Source organism: Salvia splendens, chromosome 4, assembly GCF_004379255.2.
Source record: "Salvia splendens isolate huo1 chromosome 4, SspV2, whole genome shotgun sequence".
Lineage (NCBI taxonomy): Eukaryota > Viridiplantae > Streptophyta > Magnoliopsida > Lamiales > Lamiaceae > Salvia > Salvia splendens.
The window spans coordinates 40,716,475-40,743,376 of NC_056035.1; the positions used below are offsets into that span (position 1 = coordinate 40,716,475).

The window sequence follows — 26,902 nt, forward strand, 5'->3', positions numbered from 1 at the left end:
CCAATGAGATGAGATTCCTCTTCACTTCTGGAATATACCTCACCCCAGTTAGGATCTTTATAGAGCCATCTTGTAGGCTTAGCTTTACCTTCCCTATTCCTCTGATCTGACAAATATGATTGTTTCCAAGAACAACCGTACCCGATGCTTCTTGAAGATCATGAAACCAGCTTCTATTGGGGCACATATGGAAGCTGCACCCCGAGTCCATTATCCACCTGGACTGACCCCACTGTCACTAATATTCATAAGTTGAGCCGGGGGATCAGCACTCTCCACACAATCAGATTGGTTGTGTCCCTCAGAGGCCATCTTTCTCTTCCATGCATGACAATCTTTCTTCAAATGTCCAGGTTTCTTGCACCAATAGCAAGCTCTGGTTTCCTTCTGAGCATCAGAACTTGAGGGTTTAGAGCCCTCAAACTTCTTCTTGAAGTTCTGCTTCTTGAACTTCTTCACATTCAAGGCCTCTGCAGCTTGAACATTGGAGCTTGCAGAGCCTCTGTTGGCTGTCTTCTGGAGTTCTTTGGCCATCAAGGCTGAATAGACTTCTGCATAGGTGATAGGTTTATCTCTTCCATAGATAATTGCATCACTTAGCTGGTCATACGAGCTAGGCAAGACATTCAATGTGAGAATGGCCTTATCCTCATCTGAAATCTTGACATCAACAGATCCCAGGTCATCAATGATCTTGTTGAACTCCTCTAGCTGCTCAATGATGGACCTATCTCCAGAAAAACTATAGGCATACAGCCTCTTCTTGAGATACAGCCGGTTAGCCAAGGATTTGGCCAAGTAAACTTCATCTAACTTGTCCAAGATCTCCACCGCAGTCTTGGCTTCTTGAACTTCCCTCAAGACCTTATCTCCAAGGCACAGAATCACTGCAGAATGTGCCTTGAGCTGCATCTCCTCCATCTTTGCCTGAGCTTTATCATCAAGCACTGGAGCCTTTCCTTTCTCCTCTGGTTTTGCAAGAACTGCGGCCAAGCCTTGTTGAATCAAAACCGCCTTCATCTTCATCTTCCACAGGCTATAATCATTCTTGCCTGTGAACTTTTCTGCATCAAGCCTTGCTGCCATCTCTGAAACCGTTTGATCCTCTGCAAATCAGCTTCAATATCCCTTCCCACAGACGGCGCCACTTGTTGGGATTTACGCACACAAGGCTTTCACACACTCAATAAGATCACACACACACTCACTGTTGTATGAGATCACACAATGCAGAAACACACACACTCACACTTTGAGTATTGAAGATGATAATCTTGGAGAGAAACTGGAAAACTCTTTATTGATTAAACTCTACTCTAAACTACATACACGGTGAGCTATTTAAAGCTCTACAATCAAGTAGCAACTGCTACTAACTAACTACAAGAAGAATCAAGAAAGCAAGAAGAATAACCGCTACATCTCAGCTAACTAACTGCTGCTCCAACGGCTAGTTCGGCTAGGTTGCTTCTTCCTTCTCGATTCAAGACCGAACTCCTTCCTCGGCTCAAGACCGAACTCCTTCCTCGGCTCAAGACCGAACTCCTTCTCGGCTTACAACCGAACTCTTCCTTCTCGGCTCACAACCGAACTCTTCCTTCTCGGCTAGTTTCAGCTCAAAGCCGAGCTTCCTTCTTCTGCCTTCTTCTTCTCGGCTAGTTCCAGGCTAGTTCCAGCTCGGTAAGCCGAGCTTACCGAACTCCTTTCTAGCCGAGCTTCTTCCAACTGAAATGAGCACTCCATTATTACATGATAATCCCTTCGTCTGTGAAATGTTGGTAAATGATTCTCACTTTCCACTAACTCTTTACACTCATATTCTATTATAAAACTAATATATAAATGCGGGACTCTTGTTCCACTACTTTTTTTCAACTCACTTTTCTACACATTTCTTAAAACCCATGCCGAGTCAAACTTTGACAATATTTTGCAGACGAAGGGAGTATTTATCTATTTCTGATCAATTTTATAATTTTCAAATATAATCATTCATATCATAACTTTTATTTGTAATTTTTTTTGTAATTGTCATATATGGATGTGAGACAAATTGTGTACTCCATCGGTCCCTCATAATTCGTCACCATTTGACTCGACACGGGTTTTAAGAAATGTAATAGAAAGTGAGTTGAAAAAGTTGGTGGCATGTGTGTCCTACTTTTATATATTAGTTTTATAATAAAATGTGAGTGTGAATGAGCTAGTGGAATGTAGGGTCCATTAGAGCATCTCCAGTAAGACTGGACGTCAAATAGCCCTCACATAGCCTTCACACTGCCACATCATCAGCACTACAATTCTCCTGCCACATCAGCTTGCCACATCAACTGGACGTCAAATAGCCCTCACATAGCCTTCACACTACCTATCCACATCACTAATAACAATTATATAATTTAATTTACACTCGTATCAACATACAGAATTTAATTTACAAGACAAATACGGAAAATTCGAATAATAATATTAAATTTTAAAAAGTACATTAATTTTAAAAAAAAAGTACAATAATTTTAAAAAAAGTACAAAAATTAAAAAGTACATTAATTTTAAAAAGTAAAACAAAATCACTCCTCGCCGCCGTCCTCGTCTCCGTCGTCGCCCAGCGCTTCTTCACCGTCGTCGCCGCCGCCTCCGTCGCCACCTACGCCGCGGCTATTCCCGCCGGTGTCCCTCCTCATCGCCTCCAATTCTTCACGCTGGCTCTGGAGCAATACACGAAGAAAATTCTTCACCTCGGGGTCCACCGCCGCTCGGAAGTCGGCTAAGGTCTTCACCATTTGAGCGCGCGTTTGTTGTCGCGCGAAGAATTTGAGCTCCTCGGTAGACCTGCCGAGGGGGGATGCCGAATGGACGTCCTGGGAACTCGGGGTGCCCCCCCTCGCAACCTGTTGCGCCCGCCTTTGGCCAACCGGGCGAGGTTGGCGACCGAACGACCGAGGAGTCGGGACCTCGTGGGCCGTCTCGGGGAGGTATGACGAACCACCACTGTTGCCGCTATAATCTCCGGTATAGTTCAGTTTCTGCCTCTTCGGCCAGCCAGCGTCGACGCCTGCCCGGAATTTCTCCGACTCGTTGAGCACAACGTAGCAGTTCCAGTAGGTGAACTCATAGTACTTCTTATCCGGATCGGGGTAGGCTCTCTCCGCAATCCTCCTGCAGTCTTCCTCTGTTTGGCCACTGGTCTGCATGCGGAGGGCGTTGGCGTACAAACCCGAAAATCGAGAGACGCCAGACCTGATTCGGTCCCAGCACTTCCGGACCTCCTCCCCGGTGCACGGTCTCCCTTCAGGGCAAAATGCCCTGTAAGCTGCGGCTATCTTGGCCCACAAGTTGACGATCCTCTGGTTGTTCGAAACGAGAGGATCGTCGCAGACACTCACCCACGCCTTGGCAACCGCAACGTTCTCCGCGTCCGTCCACTTCCTCCGGCCCCGGATTTCGGCCTCCGGCTGCGACGACTCGCCGACCTTCTTCGCCTTGCCCTTCTTCTTACCCCGCCCTACTCCCTGGCTTTGAATGAGAGTTTCCGAAACCTCGTTAATATCAAAACCCAAGTCCGCTAAGGAGAAGGTCTCCGTATACTGTGCATCCGTTGGGGTCGATGTGTGCGAAGAACCGGTGGAAAAATCAAAAGTCGGCCGATAGGCGTTGTCCCCCCCGTGCGTCCCCTGCGCCGGGGGAATCATCTGTTGCGCCGGTGGAACCATCTGCTGTGCCGGTGGCTGCATCTCGGGTGCCCACCCAGGCATCATCTGCATAGGGGGCTGCATGCCGGGTGCCCACCCCGGCATCATCTGCTGCCACGGGTACATGTTGTAGTACCCGGTCATCGGAGGCCAACCACCTCCCCAGGAGCCGGGGAAGTATGGGACCCTACCCCGGGAGTCGGGGGCGTCTGAGACCCTACACCGGGAGGCGGGGGAGTCTGAGACCATCCCCCGGGATTAACTGGAGTACCTTCGTAGTTGTTCTCCATTGCTCGTTATTGATCTTGAACAGAAAGTAAGGTAGAGAGAGTACTCGTTAAAACAAGTGGTGCGAATGAAAATGAGGTTCAAAGCGCGTATATATAGTGTTTTTGGAAAAAAAAAATAAATCTGACGCCGGTTTGACGCCGATCCGGGACCCACAATGGCGCTGTGAGGATCGGCGTCGGAACCGGCGTCATCGCGCGAATCGGCATGGCCACGCCGATTTTGACGCCGATTTCGCCGACGCCGGTTCCAATGGTTCGGCGTCAGACCGGCGTCGGCGAAAAATCGGCGTCGCGATTTTGACGCCGGTTACTGGAGATGCTCTTATAAAAAATGGTAAAAGTGAAAGGTGACAAATTTTTAGGGACGGGACGAAAAAGGAAATAAGTGACAAATTTTCAGGGACGATGCGTATAATTTATTGTATACTTTTCAACTACTTATCATTAAAAAAATGTAAACAATGTAAATGTACATACAAATAAGTAAATATTGACATAATTGCCCTTCCAAAAGGGCAAGGGAAAATAAAGATAAATTCCCAAATAAGAGATGATTAGGTAGACCCGGTCTATAGAGCCCTCAGCTGGAGACCATGCGCCCAAATTCACTTTCAAATTCAGCCGCCACCACCTCCGCCGTCGCCGTCGTAATCCAACCACCTCCTTCAATTGAAGGTTAATTTCTCTGTTCCATTTTCGTTTCGGTCTTTATCGTTTTGTTTCTCAATCAATCGATTCCCTACTTTGTCTGTAGAGCTGATTCTGTAACTTTCATGCTTTGTTATCTCCGCTTCAATTTCGTTAATGTATATTGTTAATAACAGAGATTACTGCTTTCTTGATATGATGTGCGCATTTTTTTTCAAATGCTGGTGCAGATATTGTCAATTTTTTCAAATGATCATGTATATGTTTGAGCAGATTATTCTGAAAATTGTTTTGTGGTAATTGATTTTCAATCGAAGATTTGATTTTACAAATGTGTTTTGGTGTAGCTGGTGTGTTTGATCAAATGGCGTTTTTCTGAGTTTTATGCCGTCATCTTTTATGTGTGATTATGAGCTCAAAATGAAAGTATATTCTGCCTTACTTCACAGAGATGGAAAATTCTGGATTCGACCTCGAAATCCATGGATCGGCTTGTGGAGATAGTGATGAGGAAGGAGTTGCACCGCCTCGTTCTGTTGGAGAAGTGGTTGATGGGAATGAGGGGCAAGATGGAGGTCATATTCTGGAGCTGGAGAAGAAATTATTGGAGCAGGTTGTGTACAGTGAGGAGGAAGCGTATATGCTATACTGTGATTATGCGACCGCCATGGGTTTCAATGTCCGTAGGGGGAAGCAATACTATTTTATGGGAACGAAGAGGGTGAGATCAAAAACTTACTGCTGTTCAAAGGAAGGGGTTAAGGATGATAAAGCAGATACCAGTGGTGTCTGTTACAAAAAGCCGGAAACAAGAACAGGATGCAGAGCGATGGTATCTTTCGTTTGCGATGATAGTGGCCAATGGAAGGTTTCTAGGTTCCTAAAGGAGCATAATCACGAAATGGCCCCAGCGTATGCAAAGCCTTCAGTGAAATCTGGCCAAGCTATTTTAGCTGCGAATGTGTATGGGAGTGGCGGTGCTCTGGAGTCACTGGTGAGTATTGGACCCTTTACTCGTAATTTCATTTTCAGTAATGTGTTCTTCGTTGAATGAAATGAGTTTTTGCCAAGTTTGATATTTTGTATCTTCACCTCCTTGAAACGTCTTGATACATGTGTGCTGTGTTAAATAATTATACTTTCATTACAGTTGTGAGTGAATGTAATATCTTCATCTGGTGAGTATTGCACCCCTTACTCATGCTTTCGTTCTCAGTAATGTGTTCCGTTGAATGGAATAAGTCTATGCCCTGAAACTTAGTTGGTTATATTGTATCTTCACATCCTTAAAACTTCTTTAGACATGTGTGCTGTGTAGTTTGTTATGCTGTCATTACAGACGTGACTTGAAAAATCTTACAGCACATCTTGAAAGATCTTCTGTGCATCGTTTTACCCAATGCAGCTCTCAAAGAACAACTGTGGATGGAGAGTAATAAAGATAACAAATAAGTACTACTACTAATATTGCATCTCCAATTCTTGACATGCTTAAAGTTCGAATTAGAATTATCACTACTCATCTACTCCTTATTCGATCTTCTTGTGTATGAGAGAAATGAAATTGAAGAACTCATGAGTGATGATGTGCGGATTATGAAAAACACAGCTAATTTGTAAATTATAGTTTTACAAGTTTTGTAGTCCTAGATTAGTTCCCTGGTATTATTACTTTTCCTCGTACATGCTTGTGTTCGTCTATTTCTAAAAAGTCACTTCCGCAAAAATGCTTATTTTATGATAATATTGCAGTGTTCATATTTTCATGTGGTCTGTCATCTCTATTTTCATTGGTGTTTAATCTTGCTGTGCTTTCACATTTGTCCAGAGTGAACACGACAGGATTCGGGAGCTATCTTTACAACTAGCCATTGCCAGAAATCGTGCTGAAACTTCTGAGAAGTTGGCTGCTACATACAAGCGGCAACTGCATATGATCGTTGGGCACATTGAAGATCACAACCAGTCCCTGTCGAAGAAGATTCAGAAAGCTCTGAACAACGTCGAACAAGTGGAATCTGAAAATCGGAAGAAGTTGTAGAGTTTGTAAATCCATGGATGAGATTGGTTCCTATAGTGGTTTATAGTAAAGCTAACTCTAAAAGGGCCATTGTTGTAAGGAGAGAATGTCTCAGACCTGTTGCTTATTTGTATATATATATATAACATTAATGCATTATATTTATAGTGGCTGTATTTGATGGTGAGATTATTTGTGAAAATATTTTATAGAGCTAATTTTGTTTTTCTTCACTTCTCATAATTAATATCTCTGCCCAAGTAATTATTTTTGCTAATTAATTGATATGTGCTTAAAAGTCATACATAAACACATATAGACTACTTGTTTTTTTATTTCTAATTGATTGTTTTTTCTTTCTTTATAGTAGTAATTTTGAAACCACATAAACTTGTATATTCATAATTACTCTTTTTAAGTAGGAGTATTATATATTTAAAATTTATTCTTAAATGTTAATTAATTTAAAATAAATAATATAGTATTAATAATACCCCTTTACAATAGTTTAGGAAAAAGATACTAATATTTTTAGAATAAAATATTTGCACATTTGGAAAAAAAATAATTTTTCCAGTGGTTATTTTATTTGCATAATTATCTTCAAACCACATGGAAAATTATACGCGAATTTATCGTAAATTTTTTAATAGTGATGCCTTGCTTGAATTGCATATTTATTGATCATGTATTTCTTGATAAAAATTGGTCCAAATATAAAATCCATAGTAATTCTTGAATCATTGTCAAATTTACTTTTATCAATTTCACACAAAAAAACTAAGTAATTTGTAGTACTACTGCTTTGCATAACACAAAATTCGAAATTACATTATCAAGAATATGTATTTTTCCACATTCTCCAAAACGATAAGATGAAATTCATAAACTTCAGTAATGATGAGCTTTTCTCAACGGCCACCAATGGCCTCTTTTCCTTCCATTTACAGTTACTCTCACAAACCCCTGCAACTCCAGCTCTCCCTCTCCAACTTCTCTTCTTCCCTCCTCCATCATTCCTCCCCTCCAAACCACCCCCTCACACCTCAAGCTAACGTGCGCCTCGCCGCCCTCCCCGAAACCGCCTTATCCGGAGAAGTCTCCAATTCTGCTCCAAATGCCGATTTCCTCTCTGGGTTTTCTTCTTTCTCCGATTCCACCAAAAGGGCCGCCGCAAAATCTCCTGAAACTAACCGCCATGATGCAGATAAGCCTACTGAGAGAAGGGTTGTGTTAAAGGATAGGTATTCTAAGAGGAGGAAAGATGTGAAATTGGGGAGGGATAGGGAAAAGATTGGATCTTTGAGGGAATCAAAGGAGAAGAGGGTCAAGAAATTGAGAGATGATCAGCCGGGAAACGTGCTGAGGGTTGGATTGGACAGCTGCTCCAAAATGGGGGATGTTGTTGGTGCGATTAAGCTCTATGATTTGGCTAGGAAGGAAGGGATCAAAATTGGGCAGTACCATTATGCTGTCCTTCTCTATCTCTGCTCTTCTGCAGCTGCTGGTGTGGTTCAGCCTGCTAAGAGCGGCAGCCGGAGCCGGAGCCCGAGCTCAGGCTCGAGTTCTCAATCGTTGAGAAGTACTGTTGAAGTGGTGGATTGTGGAAGTGGATTAAGTGATGAGGATAGTTTGGATGGTTTGGTTCAATCCATGAGGAAAGCTGCTGGGAATTTGAGTAGTAGAAGTGAGGGGATTCAAGTGAATGAGGAATTGAAGAGAGTTGCACTTGAAAAAGGGTTTGAGATATATAAGGAGATGGGGTTGGAGAAGGTTCCAATGAATGAAGCAACTTTCACATCTGTAGCAAGAATGGCTATGGCTTTGGGAGATGGTGAGATGGCATTTGACATTGTGAAGCAAATGAAGGAATATGGGATTAATCCTAGGCTGAGATCATATGGCCCTGCTCTAGCTATCTTCTGCGGTAATGGGGATGTTGAGAGTGCGTTCGAGGTTGAAAAGCACATGCTTGAAAACGGGGTCTATCCGGAGGAGCCCGAGCTGGAGTCTCTTCTTAGAGTAAGCACAGAGGCTGGGAGAAGTGATAAGGTGTATTACATACTGCATAAGCTTAGGACAAGTGTGAGGCAGGTTTCGCCTAGCACAACGGATTCGATTGAGAGGTGGTTCACGAGCAAGGTGGCTTCGCCGGTGGGGAGAAGGAAATGGGATCAAGAGTTGATCGTACGAGCAATGGAGAATGGTGGGGGTGGGTGGCATGGGACTGGCTGGTTGGGTAGAGGGAAGTGGAGGGTGTCGCGTAGCCGTGTTGGTTCTGATGGAGTATGTGAATGCTGTGGTGACAATAGACCTTGATCCGGTGGAAACAGAAAACTTTGCCAAATCTGTGGCGTCCATAGCTGCGGAGAGGGAGAGGAATTCGAGCTTTGAGAAGTTCCAAGTGAGTTAATTTGATTGAAATCTTTCATATATTGTGTTAGTGTATTCTATTGAAATGGAAGTGTTTGTGGTGTGCAGAAGTGGCTTGACTACTATGGACCTTTTGAGGCTGTGGTGGATGCTGCAAACGTCGGGCTTTACAGCCAACGGAAGTTCAAGCCGTCCAAGGTGAGTTTGCTTTGCTTTAATAAATGAGGAAAATTTCATGTGCATTATGTTGTATGAGGAGTTGATGGTTTTGGTATTAGGTCAATCTAGTTGTGAATGGGATCCGGAAGATGCTTCCTTCGAAGAAATGGCCTCTCATCGTGTTGCATAATAGGCGAATTACGGGGGAGAAGATGGACGAGCCTTTTAATAGAGGTTTGGTTGATAAGTGGAAGAATGCTGATGCTCTCTATGCAACACCAACTGGATCAAATGATGACTGGTAAGCAAGTGAATATGATAGTTTTATCTAAATTTTTTGAACTTATGCATTGAAAATTGAAGTTTGCTTACAAAAAAATTGGTTGTTTAGGTACTGGTTATATGCAGCTATAAAGTGCAGATGCTTACTCGTGACGAATGACGAGATGAGAGATCACCTGTTTCAACTTCTAGGGAATGATTTCTTCCCAAAATGGAAGGAAAGGCATCAGGTGAGAGCTCTTAGCATTTGAGTGGTGCAGCTGTTTCTTTTCAAGAATTTGCATTTAGATTCGTGCTTTCGATTTTAGGAAGTGAATGAAAAGTATACACAATGCGGTGTAATCTGCAGCTGTTTCTTTTCAAGAATGAAAAAGAATACACAGTGTGGTGTAATCTGTTGAAATATAACATGATTCATTTTCATACTGTGTCTTGTTGTTTCTTGTTCGTAGGTTCACTTCAGCTTTGCTGAAAGTGGTCCAGTGTTTCGAATGCCACCTCCGTGTTCTGTTGTTATACAGGTTGGTGTTGTTAGTTTGAGTTTCTGAGACAGCCTTATTGTTCTAGCTCGAGTTTTTCCAAGTTAGGTTACTCGTTGTCTGATTTGCAACGCTCTGGTTTCTCTAAGACAGTAAGGAACTGAGAACTTTCGATCTTTTTGGACATTGTTAACTTGATAGGAGACGGAGAAGGGCCACTGGCACGTGCCCATTGCATCGGAGGTTGAAAATGAGGACGAACGGATATGGTTATGTTGTTCTCGTGGAAACTCAAGCTCGACCAGCAATCAAGATTCTTCATTTTTACCAAAAGGTAACTAATTGGAGTTACCTTTTCCTCACTTGCTGTTTCATTCAACATTTGCTTCGATCTTGGCAGCGGCGAAGGTAAAAGTGTCCCGGCAGCAGATGGAGACGAGGGATCTGGTCGAGTCTCTGTTAACTGGAAGGCGCAGGGACGAATGCAGCAGCGATGAAGCAAGCTCGGATGGTGAATTGGCGGAGGATGATGCTTCGGTTGTTCGACAGCTTGAGGCTGCAGAGAGGCGCGGTGCGTGCGTGATCGACTTTGAGATATATGTGGATGGAGGTGTAGGAGTAGGGAGTTTTAGCAGTGTTCATTTAGATTGATTGGTAGCCTCTTTGTACAGATTGTGAGATCAGTTTTGTTTTGTGTTATATTTTCTTGCATTGTGTGATTATCACTGTTTTTTCTTTTTATTTTATTTTGGGGATGGGGTGTGTTATTCGGGGTGTGTTTTCGACGAAGAGAGAGTTAGACGGACCCCTTACCTGTATGTATCGTTACATGGGTAGTCCAAAAGTGACGAGCGCCTAACTGCAAGACAAAAGAACCATGACCGGATATATCTCGAACTAGAGCAAGAACTGCCGGGCACGACCCAAAAGTGGTCGTACTCGAAGCAAATAGGAGTGATACCTCCAATCATGGGGAGCAACAGAGGCGTACTCAGCCATCTGGAAATCGGAATTTGAAGTCAGGGTAATCCAACGGTTCCTTTCTCGTGGGCGTCGACTGCTAATCATAGAACACAAATGTAAGGGTCCGAGCCCCCCTACTTGCCAAATTCGACTCCTAGGCTCAATGGAGAATAAGGTATAAAGTCGTGGTTTTTTCTTGCCGATTCACAAAGTTGCAAAATTGTCTAGAATTTAACTGAGCTTTATAGTAGTGTTTTCAAGAAAGTTGGCCTATAATAGCCGGCTAGTGGTGAATCCATGCTGGTCTAAACTCAATTAAATTCAGCATTTGAAGTTATTGTCGATAATATTGTACGAAAATATCTAAGAGCTTGGATTAAAATATAAAATAAAATGTATATATTCCTCCTACTGTTGCACGTGACCCTTTGACAGCCAACTGCCTCACAAGCTTATTTGTTTTATTTCCAACTTTGACTAAATAACTAAAACCCATTATTCATCAATATTATTTGAAACCATCGATGTTGTCATGTTGTGATATCACATAAAAATCAACTTTTTCATCATACATGACAAAATCCATCTCCTCAATCCTCAATGGCCTGCAGAAAAAGATTAAAAAAAAAAACACTCACGAGAATCCACATGACCACATTTCCCAATAAAAATCACAGGAGTATTTCATAAAAAATTTACTAGTGAATAAATATGGCTAAATCAGCAAACAGAAAAAATATGGATAAGAGAATGGCGGAGGAGGATTCCGAAGCACAGTTCCACAAATCCCTCAAAGTCAGTCCCATTTAAATAATTAAATTCTCTTGTTTATCATATCAAATTATCAATAATTTCATTATTAATGCCAAGATGTAAGCTTTTCTTGGTGCAGGAGCTAAGGCACTTCAGCTCTCAGCTCTATCTTGCTGCTGATTACTGCAAAACAGCCTTCTTGAACTCCCAAGACAAGACTCAGTAAGTGAATTAAAAAAATTAAATATTTGTAGTTTTTGGTGAAAATTTCTTGAAATGCAGGATTCTTGAGACAACTAAAGAGTATGTGGAGAGGGCTGTAGTGGTGGTGGTGGATCATCTTGGAACCATTTCAGCCAATCTTGAATGCTGCATTTCTAAGAACAATTCAGTTTCTGAAAGTGAGCTTAAAATAGAGAGGCTCAAACAGGTTTGGTTGTGGTTAGTTTATGGTTTCATTAAAAAATTTATATCTTTTTTTGTAATAAATCTTTGATATTTAGCATGTTGTGTGAAATCAGAGAATTGGGACTTGCCAGATTTACTCCTACAGAATCTCCATGCCAAGATTTCAGTGGGGTGCTGATTTTTCAAGATTCCACTCTCATTATGTGTGTTCATGTAATAAAAATTGAATCTTTGGCCTCTTCACAATATTCATATTGATTGTTATGTACTATATTTTAATGTGATGGTGCCTTGTTTTTCCCAATCAGCAGCTTCGAAAGATTCGAGTGATGAATCATCTCTGGTTAAGAGTGGGATGAGTAGAAAGAATGTAGTTCTTGCATCAAGAAACTACATACACTGTATGGAGCTTCTTGAGATGTTTTAGTGTGTGTGTGTGTGTGTGTGTGTGTGTGATTTTTGAATAGTTATGTCACTTTGATTGATAGTGAAGGGGATGGATGATGAGGATGATGATGGTCTATCAATATTGCCAAAAACCAGTAACTTAGTTTTCCAATTTAAGGTTGGATTTCCCTTTTTCTTTTGTTAGCTGAGGTTGATTTGTCATTTATGTGTTTATAGAAGGACAATGTTGTGTTATCGCAGGAGGTTGAAAAGCTTAAACGTGGCGCGAGAAGTTGGAAGGTGCTAGTGCAGAACAAGGACATTGCTGCTCTTATTAAGCGCGGGAGACGGCTTCTTGCATAAGTATTGTGGGTATATGGATTGGCTTCTTGCATTTTAAGGTAGCTCCATTATGTATTGAATCCTATGATTTTAGATGTATACATGTTAGAATCCAACAAAGTTCAACTCTAAATGAAGTTTCAATATCAATGCATAAGTATTTGGAGCTATGGATTTGTTTCTTGCATTTTAAGGTAGCACTAATATGTAATGAATCCAAAAATTAATGGGAATGGAATTTAACTACAAATGATGTTTCTAAACATATGGTACAGATTGGGTTGAAGATCAATGAGTATTGTTAAACTTAATCAATCTACAGTACATAAGTATTTGGAGATATAAATTGGTTTCTTGCATTTTGATGTAATGAATCCTATGAATTTACATGTAGAAATGTTAGAATCCAACAATCAATGGGAATGAAGTTTAGCTACAAATGATGTTTCTAATCATATGGTACAAATTCTGTTCAATATCAATGAATCAAATGATGCTGAGTTAAACTAACTCAACCTACAATCTTCTTGACAACATCGTGGTGTAGAGATCTATCCCCGAGCCGGGCTTCTGAACCCGGCCATCTCAACCGTATCAGTGTAAGAAAACTTCTTGATGTTAGCGAGGTGGCGTATGAGCTTCATCTCTTCATCCTTCCTGCAGTAAGCCTCTGTGTTTGCCCCCGTCTCCTTCTCATAACGGTCCGAATCCCAGCTTATGAAATCATAAAGCGTGAACCTCTCTGGAGCACCAAGGCTCAACCCCGGGGATGATGGATAGTCATCCCCGGGCGGGCTTTTTTCTCTCTCGATAAGATAGTTGGCATACAGAACATCCTTGATAAGAGACATCACCGTGTTTGCCAAGCTCTCGAGCACCCTCGAATAGCTCTCCAAAACCGACAGCCCCACATCCTAAACACACAACAACATATATGTTAAGCAAAAACACTTAGGTTCGACACGAAAAACACAAGTACTAATCATCATCATACTTTATTGCATTGGATTTTGCTTATTTCAAGTGCGGACTGGGGGATAGAGGGGTACTTCTGCTTGATGATGAGCAGCACACAGTGTGCTTGTTCCTCGAAGACCTCTCTCTTCTCCAAGCTGACAGACGGGCCCCCCATGCGGACTTCACGTCCTTGCAGTTCATCTTCCTCCTCCAAATCACAACACAAGCCTCAATCTTGTCCTTGAAATCAAGAATCGCATGCTCGGATTGCAAGCCCAAGTTGCAGATGAATTGCAAAGGATCATCGAAGTGTTCATCTGTTATGATCCAGTAGAGTGATTCACCAATACATTCTTTCCCATTCTACAAGAAACATCAACATCATTAACATCAAACCAGATTCGTGTCCTAAACCAACAATGGTTAGTTACATCACATCTCTACCTTTGGAAGAGTCTCAATGTAGCTATCTGGGATGTGCATATCATTAAGAGCTTGGGAATTTATAGCCATGGCTGCTTTCAACACTTGGTCCACCGCCTTCTTTTGCTTCTGAAGGAACCTTTTCGACCCTTCTGAGAGGCCGCCCGGGGGAACCTTGACTGTAGGTAGCCACCATTTGTCGCTCCTCTGGAAGCCTCTCTGGGACTCATTCGCGTCCCTTGACACGTACTTGAACTCTTGCTCGCCCTCGAACTTGTCAAGGATGTCCTTTACGTAAACACAACAAAAACCGGATACACTCATTCAACAACATATGTTTTGTTATGTTATGTTATGGTATGGTATGGTATGGTATGGTATGGTATGTTTCTTACGAGAAGCATCACGTCGAGCTTGCGCAAGGCGGGCATGCTTAGAAGAAGGTCTCTCCTTGGCTGTGTCACCATTACCTATAGGAAAAAGTTGATCAACTATTGTACTTAAGAAATGAATTAATAAAAAAAAAGATTCATTAGTTGAGTTTGGTTACCTCTATGATTGAGCCATCCTTTGATTTCTGTTGAGTAGTAACAAATTCGACTATGTAATCCGTTACTGAAATGAGGCAGTCGATCTCCTTCTTCCACCTCTCCTTTGTCGTTGCGGACATCGGCTCTAACCTCGTTTGCTCCCCAAAAACAGAAGCTGCAATCGGAGATGATTTGATCATGATCACGTTATAAACCAAACAGAATAACTCATTCTAAAATATGCCAATTAGGAAAAGAGAGAAAACACATTGACATATAAACCCTACACTATTTGCCTTACAAAACCGTTATGGGGCATTATAGTCTATAACAAGCAACCCCTCTTAAGGGCCAACGTCCTCGTTGGCCAAGCCCAATTGTATTAAACTACCAATGTGGCATGTAACAATAGACCTCCCTAAAAATCAACATCCTCATTGGTTAAGGCCAACACTAGTTGTCTTACACAATCGATGTGAAATATTGAAGTCTATAGCAATCAACCTTCCTTAAAGCCCAACATCCTGAGTGCCCAAATTCAACACCAGTTGTCTCACACGACCTTTGTGGACCATAGGAGTTTGTAACAATTAACTCCTCTTAAGGGCCAACATCCTAAATAGTCAATACCGCGATGTCACAATCAGTCAACCATTCCAAATTGACTCTCAATCATCCTCGTTGTTCACTACTGGTTCATCTAGCACGCCACCACTCAAAATCGTTGCGATTTTCAATGAAATCATCAATATTACACCAAATAGAGACTCATAAAATCTATAGACCTCACACAAGTTGTCTTTCGCAACCGCCATTCGAATCTCTACCAACTAACAATTATCTACATTCAATTTCAGACAAATTCAAATTCATTATTACCAGCAAGATTGGTGATGGCATTGGACAAGGCCAACGCAGAAGAAACACCCTTTCCACCACCAGACATGTCCTCACCAAGAAGCAACTTTGAAAATCTCTCCATCAACTCCATATCTACACCAACAAAAACCATCAATCCCTTCTCCTCTTCTCCACACATATATATATACACACACATGCAATAAAAGATACCTGAAGATTCAGCTGCAGATTCATTCTTCACTTGCATCTTCTCAACAAGAAGGAAAGTGAAGCCACAGGGAATTCTCAAAAACCTCTTTATGATTTCAACTGCCAATAGTTTTTTCTTCCCTGGTTGACAAAAATAGAGATGAGGATTCTTGAATCTCTTTTTATTTTAATTTTCTCCTAAAAATAAAAATATAATGGGGTGATCATGGGACGTGGGATGCATGCATATTTAGTAAGAACTACCAATGGAGAGAGAAATGCATTCTCAATAATAATGTTTTATACTTAATAATTGGCTTTCTAAGAATCAGACTCAGATTTAAGAAATTTAGTGACTCTAAGAAAGAAATATGAGACAATTATTGGGAGGGTATTATTTAATGATTATTGGTCTATTTTATTAATTGGTAGGTTTGTGGTCTGAATAATTTCGGGAGTATTTACATTTATATGATTTGGGGGTGAAATCATTAAAATGTTTGGAACTGATTTGTGTTAGTAATATCTCATATCGTTACGTTTTTCGTGCGAGATAACACTTATTCGATAATGAACTTTGTCATCTTAGGATCGTTTACAAACAAAACTCGAGGATGAGATTACCTTAAAATAATAAAATAAAATAAATAAAAGGAAAAACAGTCCACCGAGCTGGCATGCTGTGATTGGGGCCAGCTCATCAAATGACCTAAATTCAAAATATTCTATCCATACATTGAAGAGATTTGTGATTAATACAATAATTACACTATTTAATACTATTAATTCTCACTATTATTGGTTACATACTTACATTATATCATTACTACTATTATTGTGTCTAATTCAAATTCATCCCCATAAACAGTATAGGAATGCTCATTCAATTGAAGCTCAATTCTTAGAGAGGGAGGGATCGAACTCTGAATCTGATGAGACTGGGAGTCGTGAAGGAGTGTGTGTGTGTGTGTGTGTGATGGGAGATGAGAAATCTCTCGGAGTGATGGGCGGCAGCGGCAGAGATAGAGATCGCGAGCTTCTGATAACGGTGGCTGATTCTGTCGACCGCCGCCTCGATGACGACGGCCCCTCCTCCGCCTCCGTTTCCTCCTCCCACCACCATCCTGGCCGTGAGGTACCCCTGCTCTTTATCATCTCTCGATTTTTCGTTTCTTATTTTCGTTTTAGGGTTTTAGGACTTGAATTTTACCACTTATTTTTCCTCTTTTGTTGCATTGTACGAAATTATGAATTGTGACATTGTGTGTAGTTAGAAATGAAGACTGCCTTGCTCTGTAATTGTTGATTAAATTATTGTAGTGGCAAAACGATTGATGATCAATTGTGATGTGGTAAATATTGTAGCTGGAACTTTGTTAAAAGAATTTTCTGTAAATTGACATTGGTCATCTAAATTGAGGGTTGTAATTGCTGAGTTTGGTCTAGTATTAAGATGGAAGCTAATCGTATGTACATCTTCAGTGCCATTCTGTTTACTTTTTGTGTAGTGAGAGGCGCCTAACTTTAATCATGCATCCCGAGCTCCAATTTTCATAGTTATGTATGTAAAGATATTATGAAGAGGTTGCTCATTTTATAATTCATGTAAAAAATATACTAGTATTGTTCCTATGTCGAAAAAAATGCATGATCTTCTGCTGCTTTTAGTAGTAGTACTTTGTAGCAAAAGATAAAAAGTGTAATTCTTCATCTTTGTAATCACGCAGACATTTTACAAAGTTGTGCGGAGCTGGACTTCAAAGAAATTCATGACTGGATGGTGAGCACATATTTATGCTACACGGTCCTTACAATTCTGAGCTTAAGATGTTTGATACTTACAGGAACACTCTTTGACATAATCATTTTGGTGGATCTATTACTGCATTTGGTGATCTGTGATATCTTTAGCTGGTAATCTCCGTTGCATAGACGTACAATAGATTTGGACACTCAGGAATAATAGTTATTATCTCAGTAGGTAATGTAGTTTTATCTTATTAGGAATGAAGCAGCATGAGGGGCAAGTGTGAGTTTTAGAGCTAATGTTCTGTTTGTAGCTTTTGAACTACTCTAGTCGTCAATAACTATTGGGCTGATACCTCATTAAGACAGTGCTAGGTGCTACAGAACCCAAATATTTTGGCCATTGTGGAATACAACAAAGAGATACTTAGAATACTGGGTTAAAAGATTTATCTATCCAAGTTTTATTCAGCTACAGATCATGTTTTTTAGTAGCTTAGGGGTTTTCGGTACATCACAAATAGTTGCATGAGAAATTTTAGTGGTTTTGAGGAAAGGCTTAAATTTTCCATTGCTTAATGTGGCAGATAAACATCTACTGTAGCTTTTTAGTAGCTGGTACATAAAAAAATATTTGCATGAGCTCCTGTTCTACTTTTGCAACTGAAACTAATTGTTGCCCATTTGCTTATATGTTGACAACACCCCTGCTTTGTCACTTCGCAGTGTCATCCTTCTACCAATAGCTATTACTTTCTATATAACATGGTGGTTCATTCATTTTGTGGATGGATTTTTCTCTCCTATTTATGCTCAACTTGGAATCGATATATTTGGTAAGCATGCTCATGCTGAACTTTCACTTATTGTCTGAAGCTAAATAGTCACAATTTATTACTGTTATCTGATGTATTAGGTTACTCATTATACAACTTATACAACTGTACATACTAGTATCAGTTAAGCTATGGAATTCTGTATCATATTATCATCTTCTGTGGGAGCATAGAAGTAAAATGTCTATAATTCAAAAAATGGAACAAACTATTATTGTGGATAATTTATATAGTTAGTTTTCATTAAATTCGAATGTTCATTTTGCTGCTACTAACTCTGTATTCTCTGTTGGTATAGGTTTGGGATTTGTGACCTCCATTACTTTTATTTTCTTGGTTGGAGTATTCATGTCATCATGGTTGGGGACATCTGTTTTGGGCATTGGAGAGTGGTTTATTAAGCGTATGCCCTTCATTCGTCATATTTACAATGCCTCGAAGCAGATTAGTGCTGCCATATCTCCAGGTGCACTTGTTTTTTCAAGTTTTAGGCTCTTGAAGAAAGTTTTTGCTAGGTGCAGATTCTGAGTTTGTTAGACATCACTATTGCAGATCAGAACACACGTGCTTTCAAAGAAGTGGCAATAATAAGGCATCCACGTATCGGTGAATATGCATTCGGGTTCATCACTTCATCTCTCACACTTCAGGTTTGCCATGTCTTGCATCTCTTGGTTTATTATTTTCTAGCACTTGGAATTATATCTCTAGACTTGGTCATGTTTGTCCCTTAATTTGGATTCTTTTGCACACTGGGCACTCTAGTATGTGGAACTGTAATATTGTGTTGCGCGATGGCCACTTTAATAATTAATTGAACTATTGAAGAAGAGAGATGTTCTCGATATCTAGCCTAGTGTGAACTTTGAAAGCAACTATCCCCTCTGTATCTCTATTGATGTTTATAATATAACAATGACCCCATGATGTTTTGGTGTAGTTGCAAATGAGGGCTGATTTTAACTTTATATTTTTGTTTTATTTAATTATTAATATTAATTTTCTTTCCATGCCAGACTTATTCAGGAGAGGAAGAGCTCTCTTGTGTGTATGTCCCAACAAACCATCTTTACATTGGTGATATCTTCCTGGTGAATGCTAGAGATGTTATCAGACCGAACTTGTCTGTAAGAGAAGGAATTGGTAAGAGATGTTTGCAATTATTTTGGTATGATAATGAGGTAGTTGCATTTTTCGTCTTTATTGACTGTTGTTTTGAGAACCCCCAACCCGATATGCTTCCTGCATGGTTTATGTAGTTGTTAGATGCATATTACCAAACTAGGGAATCCGAAGCCATAAAAATGCAAACGAACTTGTATGTCCTTAAAATCTCCGTTTTTTCCCGAACCTGTTCCTTCATTATTTTTCTGAGATTTGAGTATTTTGTGAATGTTCTCCAATGTTGATTCGTTTTATATATGCAGAAATCGTGGTATCTGGTGGCATGTCGATGCCCCAAATCCTAGCTACCTTGGATTCAAGAACTAGTCAGCTCGATAGAATCAGACCGAATAGATCATAGAAACTGGGAGGCTTTCAGTTGTTCATCAGTAAATGGTGGACTTGGATTCTAAATTTTCATCTCTTGTCTTTGAACAGTTGGATTACTATCCTGCAGCGTATGATTGTAGTTATTTAGGTAGGAAGCTGGTTTTCTAATTAATGGCGGCTTATGTTTTTTTCCTTATATGGTAATTGAGTTTCCAACTTAATGTAGCTGTCCCTTTTTTTGGGTCTAAGGTTTTTTTATGTTTTATTTATTTTTTGTTAAAAACTAGACTGGTGTGTAAACAAGAGATTAAATTACAGTGTTTTCTTTTCCAAAGTAAAAAAGGTTTAGACCAATGATCGTGGCATTCAGAAAAGTACTAATCCGTAGTACTTTTTTATGAGTAAAAGTAGTAAAATTTAAATACTTCTGTCACGTAGGACTCGAACTTGAGGCCGAAGGCATTAAGAGTATCGCGCCAAAAGTACTACTACTACTACTAACATGTATCTTGGAGTATTCTCATTTTCTAACAAAATTTGGTCAGATTATAGTCATTTTCATAAATTTAAAAGGAGATTATTTTTATTATTAAATTGACGATGACGGTGTGCCCAAAAACCTGTCATTCTCTGGAGCCAACCGTTAACCCTTACCTTGTCCTAGTGGTCGTGTAGATAAAATTGACTACCACATCACCATCAATATCAGAGGGGGGTTGGGGGGGGGGGGGAGCGGTCGGTTTGGTTTTGATCGAACTGAATAGTCGGTAGACCGATGCCCACTTTTCTGAATTCTAGAAGTGAAACCAAATCTTAAGTACATTAAGTTCTATTAGGGGTGAGCAAAAAATCGGAAACCGAATATCCGAACCGAACCAAACCGAAATTTTGAAATTCAGTTCGGTTTTTCCGGTTCGGTTCGGTTTAAAAAATAAAAAAATTTCGGTTTTTCGTTTCGGTTCGGTTCGGGCGAAGAAAAAAACCGAAAAACCGAATTATATATATTCTATTAATTTAATATATTATATTATATATAATATATATATATTCTTTTAATATATTCTACTATACAATATATATTATATGTATTATTAATTTTATATTATATATAAATATTCTATTAGTATATATAAAATAAAATAAAATACACATATAAATATATATTTATATTATATTTATTTTTTAAAGGTTTTTGGGTTTTTTTTTCGGTTTTGTTCGGGTTTTTCGGTTTTTTAAGTTCGGTTTTCGGTTTTTCGGGTTCGGTTCGGTTTGGATTTTGAACTAAATTCGGTTTTTCGGTTTTGGCAAAAAACCGAACCGAAACCCGAATGCACACCCCTAAGTTCTATAAAGAAACTGATCGGTCCTGGCTGACAGGTTCCTCGGTTCCTTGGAGAGAGCGGTGACGCCGCCGGCGCCGGGAGACCAGCGTGTGTGAAGGAGAGATTGATACTTAGAGAGAGAGAAGCATTGTGTTCACAGCGACCTTGAAATTGAAATGCATTATTTTACTTTTTAGTTTTTACTACAATTTTATAAAATTAAAATGAATATATGGAAAAACTAAATTAATTCCTAAACCTGCTCTTCGGTTCTAACTTTGATTTTATTTTTTCGGTTATTAGTTAACCAAAAACCGGAAAAATATTGTTCGGTTCACAGTTAACCGATAATCTTTCCTCTACCCTTAATATTGGCTTCTAGTTAATATTTCACTTTAGGCCATCCGCAATGGGCGGACGATGGCACGCCCGATGACGCGCACCGTCCGCCCCATTCATCGTCCGCACCCATTGTGGGTGCGTGCCATAGGGCGCAGACGATGGCCATCGTCCGCGACATCGTCCGCCCCATTGTGAAGGCCGCGGACGATGGCACGCGATTTCGTTTTTTTATAAATAGCGTTCATTTGTAACATTTCATTTCACACGATTTCCTCATCTTCGAAACTTACATTTACATAATTACTACGAAATGGAATCAAGCCCCAATAGTCCTACGTTAAGCGGAGAGGCGCATTGGCCGGGTACAGAACCCGACGATTATCGTTCGTTCGACACCAACACCCATTACGATCCCGATTTCAGTACGGAATCGTATGGGTTGTCTGATATGGAGCCGTCGCCGCACCGCCCAACCGCATCGGCCGATCCCGCCCCCGCAGCGACCGCTTCCGCCAAGGGGAAGGCGAAGCGGAACCGGCAGCGGGCGCAGAAGTTGCCGCCTCCCGGTGACTGCGATGAGTACGCCCCCGGCCGTACGAACTACACCGACGACGAAACTCTCACTTTGGCCCAGTGTTGGGTGGATATATCGGAAGATCCGATATTCGCCAACAACCAGAGACAGATCGCGTACTGGGAGCGCATCGCGGACCTCTACAATTCGGTCAAGCCGCTGACCGCGTACAAGCGCAAGCGTGAGCAACTCCGCAAGCACTGGGATCAAATCAAGAAGCAAGTGAACTTGTACTCGGCGGAGTTCGAGAAGTGCGCGCGGTCACAGGGGAGCGGCGAGAGCGTGCACGACGTGCTCTCTAAAGCGATGTTGTCGTACCGGTCGATGTTCGGCGAGTTCAAGCACGAGGCCATCTGGGCGCTCTTGAGGGAGAAGCAGAAGTTCCAAGGTGGAATTCTGCACACTGGTGCGCCGAAGAGGACGAAGGTCACCGAAGCTGGTGACTACACGAGCAGCGGCAGCGGCACTCACCCGGTTGACCTCAACCAGACGTACATGGATGAAGGGAGTTCCGACACACCGGTGTCCTCCCGGCGTCCTTCCGGCGTCAAGGCTGCGAAGGCCAAGGGGAAGGCGACCGCGACCTCATCGTCGACCGCTGCAACCCAAGCTCCGGTCCCGGTAGAGCTCCCGGCCCAGACGACCACCGCGTTTGAGTCGTTAGCAACAGCGTCGATGGCAAGGACGATGTTGCAGACGCACAGGGCCCTCAAGAAGTGTACCGACCCCGACGAAGCCGAGTATCTCCGGGCATTACTCGATGAGTTGCGTAGGAAGTTGGGAATTGGCCCGACTTAGATTTTTTTTTTATTTGAATGGTGTAATTTCTTTTAATTAAAACTTCGCCGTTTGTTATTTAGCCGTTTTTTATTTACTCGTTACGTGTTATTTGAAAACAGTTAAATTAATTAAACAAAATAATAAAATGATGGTGTGGCGCGCCATAGAGCGCGCGTTAGGGCGCCCCACTGCAAGTGGGGATGAAGGAGAATAAAACTGCTGACGTGACGCGCTATAGGGCGCGCTATAGGACGCGCCACTGCTGATGCTCTTAAAACTAAAGCGTAAATATTTGAAAAAATCATAAAATTTGCTCTCGTGATTTTAAAATTCAACCAAAAAATCATATAATTTGGATTCGTTATCAATTTTCATATGATGAATTCTTTTAACGAAATTGTATTGATACGAAAAATCATTTGCAAATGTCATGTCAATAAATTAAAAAGTGTTATCTATTTATATAAAGAAAACAAAATCATTTGACTGGAAAGTGTTATCTATTTATATTGCATTTTTTGGCCCATTTATCCAAAATAATTTATGAACAAATTTATGTTTATTTAATTTTAGTTGATTCTTAAAACAAAACTCAACTACGGCGCAGCCCAATCCAACCAAAACCCTAATTCCATTGCTTCCCCTCTTTTTAAGAACCGCCCTTTCTCCCTTCATTCTCCATCGCAGCTCTCTCCTCTTTCTCTCTATCCTCTCCCCTAAACCCTCTCTCTCAATAGTTTTCCAATTCGAGCTTAATTATTATGTCCATTTGTTGGCAAGCATATATCTGGATCCAGATCGCCTAGCTCAATTCGCATCTGGTTTGATCAGTCAGCTCAATTCGCATCTGGTTTGATTCGTTTTTTTTTCGTGTTTCATATTTTTGAAAATCTATCTTTGTTTTTGAAAAGTGAAGCTTGCGGTCTATGATGATTTTAGTGGAATTCATTAATGATTATTCATTGATTACGAACACACTACTGCCTTCCTTCTGAGGCTTGCTTCTTCCGATTTGAATTCAACTTTGTTGGCACTTGGCTCCGTTTTTGAAAAATTTATTTTGTTTTATTGGTCAAGTGATGATTAGATGCATAGTTCAAATGACTAATCCCTGATTATAATACTCTTTTATCTTTCGCTCCTATCTGATGGCCTTTGATCAATGTTTTCTTAAACTATTTTATTGTTGTAAATTTCTTCGTGGCCTGTGATTAAAATTCTTTTATTGACAAGCATATGTCTGAATACCATGTGTAGACATTCTAATCTTCTCAATGAGGCCACATTTTTATTTTTTTCAATTCTTGATTTTGCAATAGAAAGATATGTTTTTTTATTACCACTTTATTAAAACGTTATTCCAAACAATTTTTGAGTGGAAATTCAGGCAACCTCCTTCTGTCTTGAGAAAAGAATGGGAAGGAAGGTGTTTATCTGCTCATAAAAAGAACTTTTGCTCTTCAGACTTGCTGAGTTTTTCCTTGAAGCTGGTCTAGTAAGCTCAAGAACATTTCTTGTTTCTTATCGAATTCCTTGCTTTTTCTAATTTTTGCTAATATATTAGTTGTGGATTGAATCTTGTAGAATATGATGACTGTTGCTTTAGTATTTCTGACACCTCTTGTATGAGAAGTGCCATTAGTGGCCCTTCTGTGAGCACAAAAAACACCTATCTGAACCTTGATTATCTTGTTAAATAATGTTAATGAAAACCCAATCTTGTTTTAAACAAATCCCTAGTTTTGGACGTTAATGGTATCTTATTTCTTGACTCCTTTTGGCTTCACTATCTGGTTGTGGGATTTAATCTCAGTATCCTACCAACTCGTTCCCTAGAAGCAATAGTAGTTGTGTTGCTCTGTTTCATCAATCCATCTTCTTGTTTTGGTTGTCGTTGGAGATCAATGGGGCAGCTACATTTTCCATTCACTTTTAATTAATAGTGTTAGTAATGTAATGGCGATGATGAACACTTTTTACAGTTTCACAGACCTGTAATGATTGCGGATATGATCGCTTTTATTGAACATCTAAGGGACTGAGCCATTTCTAACACTTTTCACATTCTGAAAATTTTTGTGCTTTACTTGGACGTTTTATGTTGTCACACATGAAACTATATAATGTGGCATTTGTTATAAGTGAAGCTATATAAATGTGTTCTCCTCGCTATCCGGTTGGTGCTTCTGATAGCTCATTTGGACGTTGGTGAACTACCATTTTTTTTATCTTTTTCATTTTATCCCTTTTTATTGAAAAAAATTTGGGCAATGAAGAATTGCGATTGGTCTCGTTCGTTGTAATGGCATGTTTCCATGCCTTGCCGACCATACTGATATATCACCACCCATAAACTGAGTCCTTTCATTTCAATATTTCAATTCTTTGTTTTTTGGATCTTTTTTTCTGGTAAATTTTCAATGGTCAAGTGATGATTTGATGCATAGTTCAAATGACTAATCTATGATTATATAACTCTTTTAGTCTTTCGCTCCTATCTGATGACCTTTGATCCATAATTTTGTTAAACTCAGTATCCTAACAACTACATTTTTTTCATGTTAATTCATATTCGGATTAAAATGGCGATGATGAACACTTCTTCAAAGTTTCACAGACCTGTAATGATTGCGCATGTGATGGCTTCTATTGGACATCCATCTAAGGTACTGAGAGCAAGCCATTAACTGGGCTATGTATATATGGCTTATTAGGGGTTCGCCAAATATGGTAGAGAACCAAACCGTTGAGTGGTTTTTGTATTGCTTCATCATCCTCGATAAATCCCAAGACGTGGTTGGTGTCGGTGATTAAGAATTTGAGGTCTTGAATGGCAGGCAAGCGTCGGGAAGACAAAGTCAGAGGACTTCACAATGTCGCGTCATGACTTGCAAACACACTTGATTTCAATATGGTTCGAACGGGGAGCCTTGAGAGGATTTCGATGGTGAGTTGAATCGATCTCGATTCTTGATTATCATGTTTTGGAGTATGTAATTGAAGAATGCATTCGGGCTATATGAGTTGAATTTACCTAATGCGTTATTAATTTGGTTAAGTAAATCTCTGGATTCATGAATCTTCAATTATCAATTTATTTCCATATATGTATTACTAAATAATATTTACTCCAAAACTTGTTTCCTTGTTTAAATATTATAACCATAATTCAATATTAATTGAAATTAACTGGTGAACCGTGAATTTATAGGTACTAGTTAAATTGTAAGTTTTGAACATAGTTATTTTAATCTAATTATAGTTTTTGTTATTTTGCCAAAATGGTTAACTCCAGTGCCTGGCTATGGGTAGTGGAATTGGGCTGGCCCATTTAAGATTAATTATAAAAATTGTACGCAATATATTACTCATATATTGTTGTAAATTTCTTCGTGGCCTATGATTAAAACTCTTTTATTGACAAGCATATGTCTGAATACCATGTGGCTTCATTATCCTATCCTTCTGATTCATTAATGTTTTTGTTTATTGTCTCACTTTCGCCTAATGTGGAATTGATGTAACTTATGAAGATCTATATCTATTTTTTAGCATCCATATAAGTTAGAAAGAACTCTGTGTTTATGTGATGTATCTAATCTTAGTGTGAGTTATAATTGTTGTTGTAGCTCGTGCTGAATAATTTCTCAACAAAAAAGGCTATTAAATCAAATACACTAAAATTTAAGGACAAAAATTGTACCCTATCGATTTTGAGTTTCAAATTTAGATATGTTTATACTTTATTTGGTGGCGAAGAATTTTTTTCAAGTACCGAAAATTTAAGGATAAATAAAAAATATTTAAAATTTCGAAACACTTTAATAGCTAGGTGTAGATTTATGAAAATAGCATCTTCTTTCATTTTGCAATACTGTTGATTAAGTATAATAACACCAACAACGAGGCCAAAATAGATAATCGAAAACGTTAAAACAAAGCAATTAAGAGTAAATACATTCCGATAACAGGAGCGAGAAACAATACAATCAAGAGAAATAACAAAAATCACTAATATAAAATGTTTCATTTGCTAATTAAAATGATTTAAT

At 39.9% G+C, this 26,902-nt stretch overlaps 3 protein-coding genes, 1 long non-coding RNA gene, 8 other non-coding genes and 2 pseudogenes across 13 annotated transcripts; 13 read left to right on the forward strand and 1 right to left on the reverse strand.

Moving 5' to 3' along the window:
* The first annotated feature begins 4,546 nt into the window (after positions 1 to 4,546).
* Positions 4,547 to 6,852, forward strand: LOC121798777 (protein FAR1-RELATED SEQUENCE 5-like). Its single transcript, XM_042197953.1, has 3 exons — positions 4,547 to 4,657; positions 5,080 to 5,624; positions 6,459 to 6,852. The coding sequence occupies exons 1-3, from the start codon at positions 4,576 to 4,578 to the stop codon at positions 6,669 to 6,671; spliced, it is 840 nt and encodes a 279-aa protein (XP_042053887.1). The 5' UTR covers positions 4,547 to 4,575; the 3' UTR covers positions 6,672 to 6,852.
* A 681-nt stretch (positions 6,853 to 7,533) lies between these two features.
* Positions 7,534 to 10,665, forward strand: LOC121801321 (annotated as a pseudogene).
* An 855-nt stretch (positions 10,666 to 11,520) lies between these two features.
* LOC121798627 (probable protein ABIL4) lies at positions 11,521 to 12,966 on the forward strand. 2 transcript variants are annotated; one of them, XM_042197715.1, is made up of 7 exons: positions 11,521 to 11,701; positions 11,799 to 11,881; positions 11,942 to 12,089; positions 12,181 to 12,280; positions 12,376 to 12,468; positions 12,556 to 12,632; positions 12,716 to 12,966. In XM_042197715.1, the coding sequence occupies exons 1-7, from the start codon at positions 11,618 to 11,620 to the stop codon at positions 12,815 to 12,817; spliced, it is 687 nt and encodes a 228-aa protein (XP_042053649.1). In that variant the 5' UTR covers positions 11,521 to 11,617; the 3' UTR covers positions 12,818 to 12,966. The 2 variants fall into 2 exon arrangements, with proteins under 2 accessions (XP_042053649.1, XP_042053650.1); XM_042197716.1 differs by having other exon boundaries at positions 11,523 to 11,701; positions 12,379 to 12,468.
* A 381-nt stretch (positions 12,967 to 13,347) lies between these two features.
* LOC121801142 lies at positions 13,348 to 16,844 on the reverse strand (annotated as a pseudogene).
* On the forward strand, positions 16,577 to 20,186 carry LOC121801335 (protein LIKE COV 1-like). Its single transcript, XM_042200807.1, has 7 exons — positions 16,577 to 16,891; positions 17,484 to 17,536; positions 18,229 to 18,338; positions 18,637 to 18,804; positions 18,891 to 18,988; positions 19,355 to 19,481; positions 19,766 to 20,186. Exons 1-7 carry the CDS (start codon positions 16,733 to 16,735, stop codon positions 19,861 to 19,863), a joined length of 813 nt encoding a protein of 270 aa, XP_042056741.1. The 5' UTR covers positions 16,577 to 16,732; the 3' UTR covers positions 19,864 to 20,186.
* A 3,288-nt stretch (positions 20,187 to 23,474) lies between these two features.
* On the forward strand, positions 23,475 to 25,913 carry LOC121800108. Its single transcript, XR_006050441.1, has 2 exons — positions 23,475 to 25,516; positions 25,688 to 25,913. It is a non-coding gene; the product is annotated as an uncharacterized LOC121800108 (long non-coding RNA).
* On the forward strand, positions 23,772 to 23,849 carry LOC121801659. The gene has a single exon (XR_006050604.1). It is a non-coding gene; the product is annotated as a small nucleolar RNA U83 (small nucleolar RNA).
* LOC121801735 lies at positions 23,918 to 24,007 on the forward strand. Its single transcript, XR_006050669.1, has one exon. It is a non-coding gene; the product is annotated as a small nucleolar RNA snR60/Z15/Z230/Z193/J17 (small nucleolar RNA).
* Positions 24,236 to 24,362, forward strand: LOC121801673. Its single transcript, XR_006050617.1, has one exon. It is a non-coding gene; the product is annotated as a small nucleolar RNA snoR77 (small nucleolar RNA).
* Positions 24,434 to 24,530, forward strand: LOC121801742. Its single transcript, XR_006050674.1, has one exon. It is a non-coding gene; the product is annotated as a small nucleolar RNA snoR1 (small nucleolar RNA).
* LOC121801710 lies at positions 24,806 to 24,898 on the forward strand. Its single transcript, XR_006050647.1, has one exon. It is a non-coding gene; the product is annotated as a small nucleolar RNA SNORD25 (small nucleolar RNA).
* On the forward strand, positions 24,929 to 25,071 carry LOC121801694. Its single transcript, XR_006050632.1, has one exon. It is a non-coding gene; the product is annotated as a small nucleolar RNA snoR136 (small nucleolar RNA).
* LOC121801740 lies at positions 25,116 to 25,212 on the forward strand. The gene has a single exon (XR_006050672.1). It is a non-coding gene; the product is annotated as a small nucleolar RNA Z43 (small nucleolar RNA).
* On the forward strand, positions 25,270 to 25,360 carry LOC121801734. Its single transcript, XR_006050668.1, has one exon. It is a non-coding gene; the product is annotated as a small nucleolar RNA snR60/Z15/Z230/Z193/J17 (small nucleolar RNA).
* Positions 25,914 to 26,902: the final 989 nt, after the last annotated feature.